General features: G+C 39.8%; 2 protein-coding genes across 4 annotated transcripts; one reads left to right on the top strand and one right to left on the bottom strand.

The window, feature by feature from the left end:
* Nucleotides 1-110: 110 nt before the first annotated feature.
* mcts1 (MCTS1 re-initiation and release factor) lies at nucleotides 111-3,888 on the bottom strand. 2 transcript variants are annotated; one of them, XM_035408298.1, is made up of 6 exons: nucleotides 3,673-3,865; nucleotides 3,129-3,281; nucleotides 2,744-2,841; nucleotides 969-1,102; nucleotides 732-799; nucleotides 111-326 (listed from the first exon to the last, which is right to left on the bottom strand). In XM_035408298.1, exons 1-6 carry the CDS (start codon nucleotides 3,681-3,683, stop codon nucleotides 245-247), a joined length of 546 nt encoding a protein of 181 aa, XP_035264189.1. In that variant the 5' UTR covers nucleotides 3,684-3,865; the 3' UTR covers nucleotides 111-244. The 2 variants fall into 2 exon arrangements, with proteins under 2 accessions (XP_035264189.1, XP_035264190.1); XM_035408299.1 differs by having other exon boundaries at nucleotides 114-326; nucleotides 784-799; nucleotides 3,673-3,888.
* On the top strand, nucleotides 3,860-18,901 carry LOC118222582 (cullin-4B). 2 transcript variants are annotated; one of them, XM_035408285.1, is made up of 21 exons: nucleotides 3,860-3,989; nucleotides 4,773-5,210; nucleotides 5,860-5,975; nucleotides 6,527-6,630; nucleotides 7,093-7,162; nucleotides 7,275-7,348; nucleotides 7,652-7,814; nucleotides 9,324-9,413; nucleotides 9,846-9,928; nucleotides 11,015-11,082; nucleotides 11,425-11,543; nucleotides 12,716-12,908; nucleotides 13,658-13,762; nucleotides 14,728-14,838; nucleotides 14,964-15,049; nucleotides 15,315-15,422; nucleotides 15,539-15,652; nucleotides 15,750-15,855; nucleotides 16,291-16,463; nucleotides 16,616-16,768; nucleotides 16,922-18,901. In XM_035408285.1, exons 2-21 carry the CDS (start codon nucleotides 5,039-5,041, stop codon nucleotides 17,015-17,017), a joined length of 2,304 nt encoding a protein of 767 aa, XP_035264176.1. In that variant the 5' UTR covers nucleotides 3,860-3,989; nucleotides 4,773-5,038; the 3' UTR covers nucleotides 17,018-18,901. The 2 variants fall into 2 exon arrangements, with proteins under 2 accessions (XP_035264176.1, XP_035264175.1); XM_035408284.1 differs by lacking the exon at nucleotides 3,860-3,989 and adding an exon at nucleotides 4,319-4,352.
* The last annotated feature ends 77 nt before the right edge of the window (nucleotides 18,902-18,978 follow it).

Genomic DNA, 18,978 nt, shown 5'->3' with positions numbered 1-18,978 from the left:
CCGCCAGCTTTCGCTAGTTTTACACGAAATATGCAGGTCCTCGGTCAATAAGCAGGGAGTGTATTCTTTCTTAATCAGTCTGCGGCTAAGTGAAGGAACGTGAAAAGTGAGAATGCCGTAAATGCAAGGTTTTATTGTGCATCATAATTAAAGCCTCCGCCAGTTAGTTACACGGTTGAGTCCATTGATGTAAACAGTAGACAGCCAGCTCTGAGGCCTCGGTCCGGGAGTTCCATGCCTTCGGTCACTTGTACGTTTTCATGTGCCACAGTCCGTCGTTCAGGTAGTGGACATTTTCGATCCCAATGCCCTTGTTGACCTTCTCTCTGTTTCCCAGAGGAAAATGGTAAAGAAATTATTCAGAAATGTAATCGTCGGAAACGAAAGAGAAGACTGTCATTCTTGAAGCTATCGACTGTACTTCAGCTCATTTTTTTCAAACCACACTTTTTCCAATATATATTTTACCCTCCCAGTTTTAGGTTTTTGTTTCCTAATTAAGAAAGTATAATCACATACAAAGTCCCCATCCCATCACTGCAGGGTCCTCTGTCAATCCAGGGCATACCGCTACAGTGAAAACTACTGCTTAACAGGACACACAATCTGGCATTTTTACTGCACATCTCCCAACCAAGAAGCACTGCCCCTTTTCATTAAAAAAAAAACACATCTCCAAATTTTCAAAAAATCTCAAAGCAGCAATAAATTCCAAACAACAGAACACTTACATGTTTTCTGCTGACATTTTCATAACCCCAACACAGAGTGCATGTTGCTTACCCTCAGCCATGATGGCCTGTGACAGAAATGTTAAAGAGGCCAACAACTTTGAAATATGTGCAAAGACTCTGAGCATTGTGAATACAGTGGAATTGAAACCTTCTTTCTAAACAAATAACTGTTATCGCACGTATAACATGAATTGCTTTCCACAGCGGAGTACATCTGATATCTGTAAAGGATACGACCACTGTATCTGTGGCAGCTGGGTATAGTTTGGCACCAGGAGATGTCAGTCCCGGACACATGATATTGGCTCCACTGAGGACAAATTTGATGGCTCCTTTATCTACCTGCTGATGTGGAAGAATGAAGGGGTCTGGGGAAAAGGTTTTAAAAATAAATCTCTGCAGTTTATTCAAAAATGGAGTAGGTAAGCTAGAGAGAGTGCACACTGAAACAGGACCAGGTTAAAAACTAGTATATGGCTGGACCTAACACACGTGATCCAGCCGACCAATGGTGTAACTTTATAACTCGGCCAACCAATGGTGTAACTTCATCACTCACTCAGTCACTCAGTCAGTCACAGACATTCGCGTTTGTAGGGCTGGCCCTGGTGGTGCGGTCCAGCCAAAAAACATTTGTTTTTACTCACTGTGTATGCACACATTATGGTGGGACATTTCAATAATTTGCAGAGGTCAAATACAACAGTAAAAATATTTTAGTTTACCACTGGCCCTATGTAATGTATATCCCATGTAGTGAATTAAAATTAATAATAAAAATAACATATTAAAAGTAACCTAAACAAAGGACCCCTCACTTGGTGGATTTAAAATGGGCTCGGTGGATTTAAAATGGGCTCAGTGTCAAATAGTTCATGTTATTTTTTCCAACTGGTTCTCACATTACAGTACAATACACTGATAGGTAAGTATGACAAACAGCAATAGTGCAGACTTATGAAAAAGACTTTCAAAGAGTGCTATGGATAAAAACAAATAAGAACTGTGATTATTTCATCTAATTTGAATTTAGTTTCAGACATAAGACTATCAAGGATAAATGTCAGCTTTTAACAGACAGTTGGGTCTTTAACATTAAGGTGATGACCTCTTTCTCTTGTCTGGCATAGGTGTTCTAACATGAAGTAAGACTCCTAATGAAGCCAGGTAACATAGGGTAAGCCTGCATTTCTTAAACCAGTTTTGTGGAATACCCTCCATGGACATTAAATGTCTGGACATTATATTTTTCAAAAATATATAGCATATATTCTGTAATTTTGGAGTCGATTTTACTGCAATATGACTATACATTTGTATGTAAAATTTGTATGCAAGGCGGAAGTGTAGTTTAATGGGTAAGAAGTTCTTCATAGGTTTGATTCCCCGGTAGGACACTGCCATAATTACAAGGTACTTAACCTGCATTGCTTCAGTATATATGCAGCTGTATAATTGGATGCAATATAAATGCTATGTAAAAAGACGCTCTGGATAAGAGCAACCGCTAAATGGCTGTAATGTAAGTGTATGTGGGGGAAAAAACTCAGTATTCGGCATTTCAAAATGCATTTCATAACATTTAAAATTTTCTGGGGTACTCCCTCTCCATCTTTGCTAATGTGTGGTGAGTTTTCTGAAGCAAAATGGCTGCTGTGCATCACCCAGGTGGGTCCTACACATTGGTGGTGGGTAAGGTGAGTTCCCCCTGACTGTAAAGCACTTTGAGCATTCGGAAAGGTGCTATATAAATGCAAGGATATTATTATTATATTATTATTACTGTATACATACAGCTACATAACAGAACTGCTCACTTGCTAACAGCCCATGTCTGATTTGTTAGATACCAAATAATCCGCATAGAGTAGGCTATTTGATAACTGACTGCATTTGTACATGGTACCATGACATTCCTATGACAATAATCAATTTACCTACTTTACTATTACAGAATATATTAATGAGACAGTGCAGAATTAAGTTAACACAATAATGAGAGGCCTTACATTTATGCAGCAATCTGAGTGTGGGGTAGAATGGACCTTCCCTCTGTCTGAAGAACAGCAGCTCGCCATTTACTGTCAGAATTTCAATGTGTTCATGGCTGCAATCAAGACAGACCGAGGAGAAGCACACTTAATTCAAACCCTTCAAAAGTTGCAATGACCGCAAATCCTAATACAGTGATATTCCTAAACTCAACAAAAACCAAGTCATTTAGGTCACAAGTGTAATGAACGTAAAACCTTGTTGCAACATTACGATACAATTTTGATAATCGTAATAGCTGAATGAATGTAAAGCACATCAACATAACGGTGCACACAGCAAATACAATTATGCCGTTCTGTAAAAATTACTTAAATAAAATATTGGACATGTTGGGCTTACCATCGCACTATTTTGACAGGATCCTTTTTTGGCATTATATGGTTTAACCATGATTCGATATCTGGGAATTGGTCCAGCAGTTGGTTTTTGATGCCCTTGATCACGGAAGTCTTCAGCTGAATGCAGTTGGAAACATTCTCTTTTTCATCAAATCTAAAACGAAACCATGGACAAATGTCTGAAATTAAATCTAACAAGAGCAGACAACCTAAACAGATTCTTAGCCATCTAACAGACAGCTATAAAGTTAACCCACGTTACTGAATCCATACTACCAAGCAAGGCGATTATCTGTATTTGGTTAGCTTTCTAAATTAGCTAGCTGCAATCACGCTGAAAAGCTTTATGAACAATTCAAATGCATTTTACTAGCCAGACAGAGCAGTTGAGAACGTTTAACAGTAGTGTTTAAGAAGCAACTAGGTTGCTGGCAGAATTCCCATATCTAGTGTTAGGTAGCTTGCTTAACTAGACTTGAATGGAATGTCTCTTGTGTTGCTAACTGACTAGCCGTACTATGTAGTAAGATAAAAACAAATCCTACTTTTTAAACATCCTTGTTCGTCGATCCCCGGGAAAATTCTCAATTGGTTTATTCTTTCAAGCTCGTATATGCCAATACCAATATATGTTAATAGCAAATAAAAACGTTTAATCGTGCGTCTCAGAACATCCACGCTTCAGTTCTGACACACAGCTTTACAGCAGATGGCGTTTGATATTTTCAGTACGGCAGTGTTGATTCGTTTACGTTAAAACGGTTACCATAGAGTGGCAGAGTATCTAGATTACCAAAATAACATCAGATGGAAAACATCCACAGAACATCCCTTGCTAACTGCTAGTTAGCTAACGGAAGAGGTAAGTCAAGAATGGAAAAACGTAATGTGCTTTTAAGCATGACGTACATAGCAAACACTGGCAGTTAAGAAAAGTTTATTAATGTCGATAAATCCAAGTTAAATGTTTGGTTATTTAAAAATTTACATAAAATACGTTTGTTGAAATTTCAGTGAACTTCAAGTTACAAGTTTGGCACGGCGCCATCTCGCGGCAAAATTATACCATAGTCAAAGAATCATTAATACTTGTAAAGTACCTATGTAGCGACATTGCTAACATTTGCTAACAGCAAATAAAGTAGCTAACTTTAGCTTGCAAGCTATCTGTTTGCTAGTCAGCTATTACTTTTGCTGCATTTACGCATGGAGCCAAGTACTTCCGGTGGGTCAATTTAGTCTTATTTGAAAGTTAAACTTATTTTGGGGCTTTTCACAATAGGTACATTGATTTTTCTAATTCATGTTTATTACGGAACTTAAATTGGATAAACGTTATGTATTGTTGCTTGCTAACTGAAAGATGATCTCACCATTTTGGGGGAATACGAGAGCGTGCAAGAGGAAGCAGTAACCAGCCATCTTTCTTCTGCCAATAACAAGAAAGAGAGGGGGTCTAAGTGGAGCAGTAGTTTCAATATAATACATGTTTCCAACTAAAAAGAGACGTAGCAGATCATTTTAAATTTCTGGAAGCAAGGTTCTAGAAAGTACAACGCTTTAACGGTATATTCAGAGGCTCTTAGGGTTAGCTAATAGACTGCCTGTTTGAATTTATAATTTCTTTTTTTCATGTTTCCAACAGGTTTATCTTCCCCTAATCCCCTACCGCCAACTCAGGAGGCTAGAATAGCAGCTTCTGATGGTAATAACGGCACGGGCAACATTTTAACATCCAAGAAGAGAAAACTGAATAGCTCCGAGAGGGAAGACATTGATTCGATTTCTCCGCCTCCCTCTAAAAGCAATAGCCATTCTTCCTCATCGCCTTCGGACTGTTCCACTTCTCATCACATCAAAAAGAAGTTAAGATTCGAGGACTCGGTAGATTTCATTGGACTGGATGTGAAAATGGCTGAGGAGTCTACTTCGTCTGCATCATGTTCGAACAAGACTAAAAACGTACTTCTGGCTGCTGGTATCGGGCATCATGCAAATGGACTGACGAAGACCACAGGTTCTACTACCTTTTCCAACAGCAAACCTGGAGCCGCAAAGAAATTAGTTATCAAGAATTTCAAAGGTAGCAACCCAACAATCTGACTTTCTTAGTATTGTTTTTTTTTTTTTTATTATCTAACGAAAGGTTCTGATTATTCACTCATTTCAACTGTCAATTCCTATAGAGCTACGCATTTAGTATTTAACAGTGTTAAATTGTGATTGTTTCTATACCGCGGTACATTTTAATAACATTCTTTCATTGTTCGCTGTTTATCGACCTGTATTACCTGGCATTTCTGAATGACAGTACTGTCAAAATACTTAAGCGAATTAACCTCGGACCGGAACTTGTTTTGTAGATTTATAAAGGAACTAACTGTCGTCGGAAGTTCGTCTCTCATTTTTGTATTCTTAACCTTTTTACGATTCACAGTTAATGACGTTGTATGTGTAGGCATGTACAGGCATCACTACAGTTATAACTTTCAGAACCTTTAGAATTGCCCCTGATTATAACGCAACTTTCTTTTAGACCTGCATGCCATACATTTGTGTTTTCAAGAAAACTGAAATTGCTTGTAGTGTAAGGAGCCCAGCATGGTCAGACTTGATTAGTTTCTTGATATATGCCCTTTTCTAAAAAAAAAAAACCTGTTCTGCTACACAGAATGACAATGGAGAGTGCCTTTTTTGTAAACAAAGGCCTCACTGCCACATTTTGATTGCAGATAAACCAAAATTGCCAGAAAACTACACAGATGAAACCTGGCAGAAACTAAAGGAGGCCGTGGAGGCCATTCAGAACAGCACTTCTATCAAGTACAATCTTGAAGAGCTCTACCAGGTAGGATAGGGACACTTCACCTTTCCACAGTGGCACCTCAATTTCCTTTTGGTGGTGATGACAGCCATACCCTTCGTGCTTTCTCTCTCATTAACCTTTGCGGCCCTCCAGTGAGGTCTTGATGAAATGTGCACTTCGTATTTGTGGTTTTATAACTTTCGTATTATTATGTAAACTAAAAGATTTTGTTTCCTGTCAGTAAACCTGTTGGACCCAACAGCAATTTAACCATTTAAAACATTTCGTAGGGCAGACGGAGGGGGAGGGAGGGTGGCATGAAATTCTGCTGTTATGTGCATCATTATAGCAGTCAGCCGTGTAATAGTGCTTTTCTTTATTCATGTGAGAATAGGTACAGGGAAGTACATTGGGTTTTTGTGTGAAACATTTTAGGACCTTTGAATACTGTGAGTACTCGAATATGTCTGTAGTGGATTTTGCTAAAAATGTGCTGTGTTGTGTTGAATCGGAGGGAATATGTGTGTATTATGCTGTAGTTTTAGTTTTACTGATATTACTAATGCTCTGTTTTTTCCCTCCCAATTCCTCAGGCTGTTGAGAATCTCTGCTCCCATAAAATATCTGCAAAACTCTATAAACAGCTACGGATGGTGTGTGAAGACCACATAAAAGCACAAATTCATCAGTTCAGGGAATATCCTTGTGTGTTTCGGGATAAGGGTGTTGGAAATGCAGTTTTGCACATGCAGCAAAGTTGTGTTTATGCAAGTTATTTACATTATACTTAAATTGGCGAACTATGTCTTTCAACAGATCTGTGCAAAGATGATTTATGTACATGTCATACTGTATTGTTATGATGTAACTACAACTTTTGAAATGAAATATTTATAAGGATACTGTGTAATACAGGGCAAGAGAGTGGAGAATTTGTTTGAGCACCTGAGATTTGTGGAGAGATGAAACTATTCATTGTCATACTTTAAGTGATCAGGGGGGAAAAAAAAAAACTTTAATCATTCTGAGATCACTTTGGACAAGGGCTTTGATTACCAGATAATTACTTTATTGTAATCTTATAATGGCATTGGCAGAAGATTTACTATTGAGAATAGATGCAGTGCTACAGTATTTCTTTCTTTAACTCCACTTCCACGGATGCTCTGGACAGTGTTCTTTTCCTGAAGAAGATAGACAAGTGTTGGCAAGATCACTGCAGACAAATGGTAATTACATTTTTCTGATTCAGTTTTTATGATAGTAAACTGCTTAATGAATTAACTTAAACCCCAGATATAAATTTTATGTAATTAAACCTTTTTTTGTTTTTTTGAACAGATCATGATTAGAAGTATTTTTTTGTTTCTGGATCGAACATACGTTTTGCAAAACTCAATGCTGCCCTCAATTTGGTAAGTACACTCACAGATATCTGTTTCACCATGAGTGTAACTTCAGGATATTCTATGAATTATAAGACCATTTTTGTTTGCAGTTGTATGTATCTGTGCACAAAAACAAGCTACCTTTTCACTCGTCTCACTGATTAATGAAATGTGTGTGGAGAGTTGTAGTTTAATGCTGTAATTTTATAAACTGTCTTAAAGTGCCCCCCCCCCCCCCTCCACTGTTCAGTAGAATGTTTTTGCTTGCTACCTCTGTACTGTGTTCCGCCTGCTTGTGACTAGCATTAACTTGAGTGCACACCTTTCCAGGGACATGGGGCTGGAGTTGTTCAGGTTCTACATAATCAGTGACCAAAAGGTCCAGTGCAAGACAATCGATGGCATTCTGCTGCTGATCGAGAGGGAGCGGAGTGGGGAAGCCATCGACCGAAGCCTTCTGCGCAGTCTACTGAGCATGCTCTCTGACCTACAGGTGAGGCATGTGGGGCCAGGACTTCACCTGGGTTCAGCAGGATGCATAGTCACAATGTCTCTACGGCCATTTTGTTATCAGTAATTTCAGAAGCTCACACTTCAAGAAAGCACTTTAATTGCTTTTTTCATTTTCTTACATTACATCTCCCAAGAACTGAAATTACTTATAGAGGTCTATGAACAGATTTCTTTTTTGCGTGCTTTTTGGCAGACCTCCAAAGTTTAGTTTGTACAACAGCACTATGCCTCCTGGGGTTGTATGTATATTGCCTTATTATCCTTCTAAAAATAATGTTTATATTATTTTCTGTTGAAATTGTTTTGTATGGCGAATGCAACTAAGAACAAATACCCCTGTGCTCAATGAAATAAGTACCAGCATGATGTAAATACTTGATATTTATGGGGCCCATAATTTTTGTTTAAGGCACCGCGCTGTGGTGCAAGGATGAGCCCCACATTCTCATATTGAATTTAGGCCATGGATGGTAGCTACATAGGGCAATGCTCAGTTGGCAATTGAGTCACCCAGGTGTGGGAGGAATTGGTCCCACATTTTATCACTCTCTTGCAACCAACCCCCCCCCCCCCCCCCCCCCCACACACACACTACCACATATGGATAGTCGCGACTCTGACTGCACTCTCTGTGAGCTTAGCTGTAGTCAAAGTTAAAAGAAGCAAGCTAGCGACACGTCTTTTAGAGGTGAACCACAGATGTTTACATTCTCCCGAATCTGCTGTGGGGTTCGTGCATGAACCCAGCTGTTGTCGCAGATAGTTGGACACTCCAAATTAGGGTGAGAGAATTGGACATGTTAAACTGTTTGAGTGCCAAATTTATATTTAAAAAAAACACAGATATTTCTGTTTATAATTGGAAATAAACACTGAAATTAATATGTTCACATGTATAGCCTCTGGAAAAAGAACATCTCTGTGAACGATGCTTTGAGTTACTTGAAGTGTATTTTTTTTGCTTTGGACCATAAACCTCCAAAAGCTCTGTACCTGTAAATTTTATATTTTCAGGAACTCCTCTTCATATTGCTGTATCTAAAGATCTGGGCCAATCAAAAACATAAGCAGAAAGTGAAATGATGTCAGAAACCCCAGAAATTGAACAATTTGTTTAAATGACATGGTGCAGAGAGAATAAATTCTACCAATTCAATGGTTTCTGGTGAATTAACTGGTTTGTACATAGTATGCTGATCCTTGACTTCAAAAAGTCTTTATCTCAAAGATTGTTAATGAATGATGCTTTACATTTACGAATATGATGATTGGGCATTTCATTGCTGAATAAGACCAATAAGCTACGAGTTACTCTAAACACACACACACACACACACACACACACACACACACACTCAAACACACAAAGCCAGGTCAGTTGGATTTGTAATTAATGATTATGTTCTGGGTCTCGGTGTACGGTTTTTTTTTTTTGTTTTTTTTTTTTTAAACAGTTGAACTAATTCCAGCAATCTCCTGCCCCTGACAGATTTATCAGGACTCGTTCGAGCAGCGCTTCTTGGAGGAGACGAACCGCCTGTACGCTGCAGAGGGACAGAGGCTGATGCAGGAGAGAGAGGTGATTTATTCTCCATCAGGGAAAATGGCCGAATATCACTGCAGAGTGCAGACCGTGCAGCCTTCTACTTCACTCCCAGACATTGTGTCCCCAAACAATTTTGCGCATATTGACAGTTTCTTATGCTTTTTTTTTTTGGGGTGGTTGATTCATACTGTTGGGTTGTTTTAAACTTGGTCTATGACAACAGTACTCTATGAATGGTTTTAAAGGACGATGGCACCCTGCTTTCAAAATGTTGGTGTTCACATTATTACGGAGTATAATTGATTATCCCTTTTTCTCCACCTCTATTTGTATAATAAAAGTGAGAATAATTGTTTTGATCAAACCAGGCTTTTAGACCCCCAAGTTTCTAACATTGAATTCTGCTCAGTGCTGCCTTTACCCTTCTGCCTCATTTTAATTCAAAGTCTGTATCATTTTCTTCAGGTTCCTGAGTACCTCCACCATGTTAATAAACGTTTGGAAGAGGAAGCAGATCGAGTCATCACATACTTAGACCAGAGCACACAGTAAGTGTGGTTGTTTTCTTTATTGTATTTTTTGCATTTTATTGTTCAAAAATTAAATTAAGGATGTTTTCACCCAGAGTAGTATCTGTCCATCCAGATAGTTTTGCTGAAATGTGACAAGTTTTCTAGATAGTACGCACCTCACCTTTATCTTTGTGTGGCCTCAGAGGTGCAGAAATTTACATTGCACTATATACACCAAATACACTATATGTCCAAAAGTATCTGGACTCCCCTTGGTCTGGGGCTGTTTTTCATGGTTTGGGCTAGGCCACGTGGTTCCAGTGAAGGCAAATCTTAATGCAATGACATTCTAGATGATTCTGTGCTTTTAATTTTGTGGCAAAAGTTTGGGGAAGGTCCTTTACTGTTTCAGCATGACTGTGACCCTGGGCACACAGCGAGGTCCATATAGAAATGGTTTTGTCGAGATCGGTGTGGAAGAACTTGGCTGGCCTGTGCAGAGCCCTGACCTCAACACAATCCAACACCTTTGGGATCAATTGGAAAGCCAACTGTGAGCCAGGCCTAATCGCCCAATCAGTGCCCGACCTCTCTAATGCTCTTCTGGCTGAATGGAGCCAAATCCCTGCAGCAATGCTCAAACATTTAGGATAAAGTCTGAGTGGTGGTTGTTACAGCAGCAAAGGGTGGACCAACTCTATATTAATGGCCGTAATTTTGGATGAGGTGTTGGATGAGCAGGTGTCCACATACTTTGGCCATGTAGTGTATAATCCCGCTATTACTCACGAACATCCACAGCATAATTTGTGCTCAGTTTTATCTAGAACTACTACTACCAAAATACGCTAAAATTATTATCAGTATAATAACTTAATGTAAATTTTGGGTGCTTTGTGGCAACACAAGCATGGACCTGTGAGGTGCATTTTATCAGATTGAGCTGCAGTAAATTTCTAGAAAACTCATCACATTTCAGTGAAACTGTCTGGATGGACAGATACTATCCCAGGTAAGTGGAAACATACCTTTAGTTTCCTTTGTGGGTGAACTGCCCTTTTAAGCGTTGTATTCTGTCACTGAACTGATTAGAATTTAATCTGTGTCTCCGTCCTCTTGCAGAAAACCCCTCATTGCTACTGTGGAAAAGCAACTGCTCGGTGAACATCTAACCGCAATTCTCCAGAAAGGTATGACCAAAATCAAATCAGTGCCTGCATCCTGATCCAGAAGCTGGATATTACAGTGCTGTTGGTTGTGGTGCTTTTTATTTGCATGTGCTATTTTACCCAGTTAAACAAGGACATGCTGGTTAGGTTAATTTGGGGGGCGTTCACAGGGCATTGCTGCAAAAGAGCATGTGTGCTCGGTCAGCCTGCCCTGTATAAATAAAGGTTGATAAATAAATGCATTTGTATGTAGTGTGGGCTGACACAGAGCACACATCAAGGAAATGTGTCTTTTTTTGGGAGGGAGAGGAGCAGAGTGTAGAAGGGAAATCCCCACCCATTTTCTTTTGAAATGTTCTTAAGGTTTAAACCACCTGCTGGACGGTAACAGAATCCAGGACCTTTCTCTGCTGTACCAGCTCTTCAGTCGAGTCCGGGGGGGTGTGCAGGCCCTCCTGCAGCAATGGATCGAGTACATTAAGGTAGGCATGGAAACGCAGCTCCAACCTGACACGAGACTCTGACATGAGATTTTTACACTCGCATGTTGTACCCCTCAGTCATGAGTGGAGTCTGCTCTGCCTCAGTATCTGGGGAAAACTCGTTCAGCTAAGCCCTGTAGATGGCAGCAGTGTCTAAAAGGGAAGTGAGCAAAAGTGTTGTGTTGTAGTGGGGCTTCTGGGTTTGCTATCGCGGAAGTTCAGATGCTGCTGGGAACCAATTTTTGTCCAGCATGTGTCACTGCAGGAGCCATGATGAAATTTACACTTAGGAAGATAAACTTTAGAAGGTGCAATTAGAAATATCAGCTCCATTGGTGAAGTTATAGTGTTCTGTACCAGGAAGTCTTTATCAGGGTATGAAAAGAAGGTATTGAATTTATTCATTTTCAAAGGAGAGGTAATATGAGCAAGAAAGGCCTTGTTAATCATTCTAACTGAAACCTGTGCCATACGGGCCTAAATCAGGAAGTTCCACCCCCATCAGTGTCATTAAAATATAGTAGTGTGCCTGTCTTTCCCCTGTTGCCCCTTAAGCAAAATAATTTAGACACCCAGGTGTGCAGCAAATGATGTTGTCTATTCATTTTGGACAAGTTCATTTGAGGCATTGAAATAATAAATTATTTTATTTATACAGTGCTTTTATTATGTGACACCAAAGCATAGCATTACAATGGAATTGAATGACATAATAAAACTGAAAAAATAAAGTCTTGACTCATGTCAGAAATGCAGTTGGAATATCCAGTGGCCTAGTGATATGACTTCATTTCCACAAGAAAGTTGACTCGCACTTAGTTGATGAAAGTGGAAAATGCTGTCTCAGGTGTCATTTCAGAATATCCCATAAATGCTCAAATGGGTACAGATATGGTAACCTAGGTAACATCAGTGTCAGGCTCCTCAGTCCATTGGGCAACGACGCTAGCTCTGTGAATGGGGTCATTGCAGAAACCTTCACTTTTAAAACACTGTTATGTTTCTGTGTTATGTATACTGTCTGTACCCACCAAGTGGAAAAATAAGAGCCTTTGGACTGTCATTGACTTGAACTTTAACTTGTTGAGCAAGTCTTTAGTGATCCTTAGATTTATTTGAGTGAGAGCAGTCTAATGAATATGGATCATGTTGGGTGCGTTGACATTTCACAGGCCTTTGGAAGTACAATAGTCATCAACCCTGAGAAGGATAAAACCATGGTGCAAGAGCTGCTGGACTTCAAGGATAAGGTGGATCACATCATCGACGTCTGTTTCCTGAAGAACGAGAAATTTGTCAATGCCATGAAAGAGGCATTTGAAACCTTTATCAACAAAAGGCCAAATAAACCTGCTGAGCTCATTGGCAAGTATTTCCACTTGAACGGTCTTAGACCCACTTCCCCCGCATCCAATCAGCAACAGCAAAAAAGCTTGTGCAAGTCTTGTGATCTACAATTGGCAGCTGTAAACTGTGTTGAACTGTTTGGTGCAATAGAGCCATTAGAATTCTCACACACTCAGTAGTTCTATACAGTTTATAGCTGCTGTACTTTGCGCATTGCCAAATTATGGCAGTGTGTAGCATTGCATTAAGTGTCAGTGGTATGTCTACCATAGGCAATTGTGTATGTTGTGGTGGGCAACTCATAAGGGCCGCTGTTTCATAGTGGTTTATTTGCAGGCAATATTCAATCAGTTTGGGCTTCTGGGAAATGGTTGCTAATTGAAAGGTAATTTTAGGGGCTGCCAGGGTAGATTTGCCAATGGATCGGGCATGAGTAAAATATTAAGAAATGTCCAGTGATCCTGATTGGCTTGGGAAGTAAAGATGAATCCCATGAGCACATGGTGAACGTTGACTGTTCAAGTCAGGGGAATGTCATTAAATTGCACTGATCAGGAGAGTCCCCAATAGCAGACACTATGGGATCCCTCATCTTCTTGGGGAAGGCTGAGCTCTAGTTGGCCCGAATCCCTAAAGTGTTCTGTTGCATTGGTCTCTCCCAACAGTGTGCCCGGTACTCACAGACTGTCAAAGAAAATTAAAAACGGAATTGGCATTAAAAAAAGAAATTGAATGCTGTCTAAAATATGTATTTATTTGTTTTGCAGCTAAATATGTGGATTCAAAGCTGAGGGCTGGAAATAAGGAGGCAACTGATGAAGAGCTGGAGAAGATGCTGGACAAAATCATGATCATTTTCAGATTCATATATGGTGAGGTACTCGGGCTGTATTCACTATGCTGCTTGCTTGTTGCCATGTATTGCTGCTCACACAGTGCTACACAGTAATATGTCCACCATGTTTTGATGAACTTTGGATCGTGGTCTGTTCTCTTACCGATACCCCAGTGCAGTGACTGATGCAGTGTTCTGCACAAGTCTCTCTTGCGGGTGAGAAGTTTAATTAGTCCTTTCTCACTGTTGTCATCAAATCTAGGGAAATTGTCAGCCTAGAAGTAAGCTGTTCTTTCAAAGGATGGGGTAGAGGTGCGCAGGACAGTCAAGTTTTTCCTACACTTTCTATATGCCTGGACTGGAAATAAGGGTCCTAGTCCCAACCATGAAAAATGGCCCCAGACCCAAGGGGGTGTCCTGATACTTTTGGTTATATAGAGTATTTTGAAAGAGTTCCAGTTTATGAATACCTGCATGCTTCTTCTCAAAAACATATAAGCTGGGCCGTCTGGGTAGTGTAGAGGTAAAAGTACTCGCCTACCACTGCAGAGACCCAGGTTCAATCCCCGGCAGCGTTACTTCCGGCTTGGTCAGATGTTCCTACGAACACAGTTGGCAGTGTTCGCGAGTGGGAAGCCGGTGAGGGTATGAGTCCTGATCGTTGCATTATCGACTTCTACTGGTTGGTCGGGGCGCCTGTTCAGCGGGGAGGGGATCTGGGGGAGATAGCGTGAACCTCCGCACACGCTACGCTCTCCCAGTGAAACTCCTCACTGTTAGGTGAAAAGAAGCAGCTGGCAACTCCACATGTATTGGAGGAGGCATGTGGTATTCTACACCCTCCCCAGACCAACAGAAGGATAGCGCATCGACCAGGACTGTGATACACAGGGAATTGGCATAACGACTAAATTGGGGATGAAATGGGAGAAAAATGGCAATAAAAAAAAAACATATAAGCTAACAAGTATTTCTTCATCCGTTTTGTCTTTTTACTAACAGGCAAAGATGTTTTTGAGGCCTTCTACAAGAAGGACCTGGCCAAGAGGCTGCTTGTTGGAAAGAGCGCTTCTGTGGATGCAGAGAAGTCCATGTTGTCCAAGCTGAAGCACGGTTAGTGAACACTACTTGGCGCAGTGCATCTCTGCATGTCCATGGCACTTCCTCTGCAGTGCTTGGAAAGTTAGTTTGTGTGCACTTCTAGTGTGGACCATGATGAATGGCCTTGTCTTTGTTAGAATGCGGAGCAGCCTTCACCAGCAAGCTGGAAGGTATGTTCAAGGACATGGAGCTTTCTAAGGACATCATGGTTCAGTTTAAACAGGTAAGAAAAGGAAACCTTTAAAAAAAAAAAAGAAAGGTCTCTCACGTGTTTGTATTCAATTAGGGAAATAAATATTTGAGATATGAAACATTTTATGGGCTTTCTAAATGTGAATATACATGGGTATATGGTAAATGTGATAAACTTCATTTCAATTTATAGACTAGATTATTTCAGTCACGTCATGTGCGTTGACATTCACACTACAAATATTCAGAATACTTTGTTTAGTTGTTCAACTAAAGTCATTTTTCTCTCTCCTTAGTATATGCAATGTCAGAACATCCCCGGTAACATTGAGCTGACAGTTAACATCCTCACTATGGGTTACTGGCCAACCTACGTGCCTATGGAAGTTCATTTGCCTCCAGAGGTTAGTGCTTCATTAATAATGGACCACTCGGAACTGATGTCTTCATGACCTCAGGCTTGCAATATGGCTTAAAACCTGTCGCCATTTTTTCAAGTGCTGCCATTTTCTTTTTCCAGATGGTCAAACTGCAAGAGATTTTCAAAACATTTTACCTAGGGAAGCACAGCGGCAGGAAACTCCAGTGGCAATCAACACTAGGACACTGTGTGTTGAAAGCTGAATTCAAGGAGGTAACACAATGTAAAACATAGACAACTGCAATAAAAAACATACAGAGCAATAAGTTGCATGCGTTTACCTTTTCTATTTTTGTTTGTTTCCTCACAGGGCAGAAAAGAGCTTCAGGTTTCACTCTTCCAGACGCTTGTGCTGCTCATGTTTAATGAAGGCGAGGAATTCAGCTTGGAGGACATAAAACTGGCTACTGGAATAGGTTTGTGTGTTTTCTGTTTAGCATGAATGGTCGGAATGCTAATCTGACAAGGGAGATGTTTAATTGATTCAAAAAATCCCATCTTCACATCCAGATCCCACTTTTGTGATGCAAATGGATTTATGTTCACAACTTTTTGTTTCATTTACGGCTGCATTGGGTTTGTTTTTTTGTTTGTTTTTTTTAATATTATTTTATTACAGCATCTTTGACCTGAACTTGAGTAGACAGAACACAGAAGATGCGAATAGCTTTACACTTTTTCAATGTGGGTGGTTTATAGCATAAAGTACTGTGCGACTGAACACAAATTTAACACAGCAGTCCCTTAGCAGTTTCACACAAATGATTAAAGACGGTGGGTTTGATATTATCTTGTTTTCGTGAAGACGCCCGCGCACATGGGCAAATTTGCATGATCATCTGTCTGTGCAGAGGACAGTGAGCTTCGGAGGACCTTGCAGTCTCTGGCCTGTGGGAAGGCTCGAGTACTCTCCAAAACACCCAAGAGTAAGGATGTGGAGGATGGGGACAAGTTCTCCTGCAACGATGACTTCAGGCACAAGCTCTTCAGGATAAAAATAAACCAGATCCAGATGAAAGAAACGGTACAGTGGAAAAATGTGTACAGGCACACACACGCATACAAAAGATCACTCTAGCACACAAAATGAAAAATGAGACTGCAAACACAAAGACGTTCTACAATACTTGTCAAAGCTCCTTAAGATTGTTTTGATTGTCAATGCCTTCCTCTCAGGTGGAAGAACAAGCCAGCACGACAGAACGAGTGTTCCAGGACCGACAGTACCAGATTGATGCAGCCATTGTCCGAATCATGAAAATGAGAAAGACACTTAGCCATAATCTCCTGGTGTCTGAGGTGTACAACCAGCTCAAATTCCCCGTCAAGGTGAGTGAGGCACGCTTGCCCTCTGTTAATTTGTAAAGGTACGGTAACTGGAAAGTCCAAATCAGTGCTTTGCTTAAACTTGAGTGGGTTTACTTTTCAACGGCGTTGTTGGTGTAAGTGGCTGACATGACCTATTTCACTTTCCCATTTCAGCCTGCTGACCTGAAGAAGAGAATAGAGTCGCTTATCGACAGGGACTACATGGAGCGTGATAAGGAGAACCCCAATCAGTATAACTACGTGGCTTAGACATAGAGTGGGGCTGTCGGCTTCTCCAAGTACCCGGTCTCTTATCCCAAGCCTCAGTGGATGTCAGCATTATAGTGTCTAACCCAGCAACTGGCAACTGAACGGATGTGGCTCCCACAGAATGAGACTTTCTTAGGGGGGGTGGGGTGGGGGGTCAGTTTTCCTGTGGACTGCATGCCCATTAAAGAGAATATTGCCCGTTTTCAGATTGTTGGTCTGTGAAACAAGAGTACCCTGGACAAAACAACAAACCAAGCTTTTTTTAAGAAAAGAAAAACTATTTATTTTGAAACATTGATCTTTGTCCATTGTATGTTTATGGCAATCTGCTCCTTGTTTTTTTTTTTTTTTTTTTTTTTTTTTTTTTAAGTCACCTTTATTTTAAATCACTGTATACCCCATACAAAAGATCTTTCTAACACTGCTCTTACCACATGTAAAAAGAAGAAAAAAAAGCATTCTAATAAACCTAAGTTCATCTGTTCTTCTTAGTAGTGTTTTAGAAACCTGTTGGATGAATGTTGACAGTAGGATTTAAAATATTTCTGACTCTTGCACAACTACTGAGGTCTGACGATTACAACGACTGCAATCTAGCATCACGTGACCAGGCCACTCACTTTCTTGCGAAATAATGGGATCATTATTCAATAGGAAACTATTCACTTCGTGCCAAATAAGACAGCACATTATTAGGATCTGTTTATGCTGCTAAGTTTTAAAATCTTTATTCACGTTGCTTATTTTTAATGTTCTCATCTATATCAGTTCTTTGCGTGATCTGAAATTTAGTGATGTCAAATCACTTGCATCTCAAGTATAGATTAGTTTATTGACTCTTCCGTTGTATTAAAAAAGTTAACGCCTTCTTCCCCTTTTTTGTCTCTCCCAAGCCACTTATTCATTGTTATTGGCACATTGCATATTATGCATATAAAAATGTTTATAAATATGTAGCGGGTTTGACTCAGTTCATTACAAATACATAGAGAATTTTTCCCTGTGTGATTCCATACCAATTCAGGTGTCTGACAAGCACTGCATCTCTGCAGATTTAGGATTTCTGAGGTTGTTTGTGTGACTGTCATGCTGTCATTGAACTACTGTCTTTGTGTTTGAATGCATAAGCATTTATTTTTATTTGCCACATATTAAAGAAAGTGTGAATCTGCTTTTTTCCCCATTATATATTTTGTATTCCAGAAAGTAAAGTTTTCTTTTGCCATGTGATTTTATTTTTTTATTTTTTTTCAAAGCTGCAGCCAAATTGGGTGTTCTGTTTTGGCAAGAAATATTGTGCAGTTAGCTCTGAAGGCCCGATGCTAAAATTATTTGTTTTATGGATTTTAGTGTGTAGACAATCGTTTGGTCCACATTTGAAACCAAATTTTCTTGTAAAGCTGTGCAATACTAAATAAGTTTTCAAAATTACAATAATGTCTGTAAAGATGCGAGAAGCAGCGGTAAACACCAGTTCGTGGCTGAGCAAATGTCAAGCATTTCCAAATGGTCTTGGAGGCTACGGGAAAAAATATTAAAATGTGGCCACAGAATATATGTTCACGTGATCTATACAATTATACCAACAACACTTATTTTATAATGCTTTTTTATTTTTAACTAGTGCGGAGCTCAGCCAAACATTTTAAGTTTCAAGGATATTTTTTACAGCCTCTGCAAATCTGCTTCCCTGGCGATTTCGGTACGTGGTGCTCTGTTACCACGTATCTTTACGGGAAATGTGCCAAAATAGTTCGCAAAATTGGCATAGGTTACATTATGTGTGAATGCTAATATTGCTCTGAGGAATGACTGCTGGTGAGAACAAAATACAGAAAATGAAACTGTGCTCTCTGAGATGAATAAAGTAGTTTACAAATTCTGCGCCAGAGCGTCTAGTGATATTTTCTTTTTTGTGAAAGCCAGTTTTTCTGGTGGGGAATTGTTTTCGTTTCAAACTA

Source organism: Anguilla anguilla, chromosome 3 (genome assembly GCF_013347855.1).
Source record: "Anguilla anguilla isolate fAngAng1 chromosome 3, fAngAng1.pri, whole genome shotgun sequence".
Lineage (NCBI taxonomy): Eukaryota > Metazoa > Chordata > Actinopteri > Anguilliformes > Anguillidae > Anguilla > Anguilla anguilla.
Note: the sequence above shows the minus strand (reverse complement) of the source record. Positions and strands in the feature narration are given on the sequence as shown.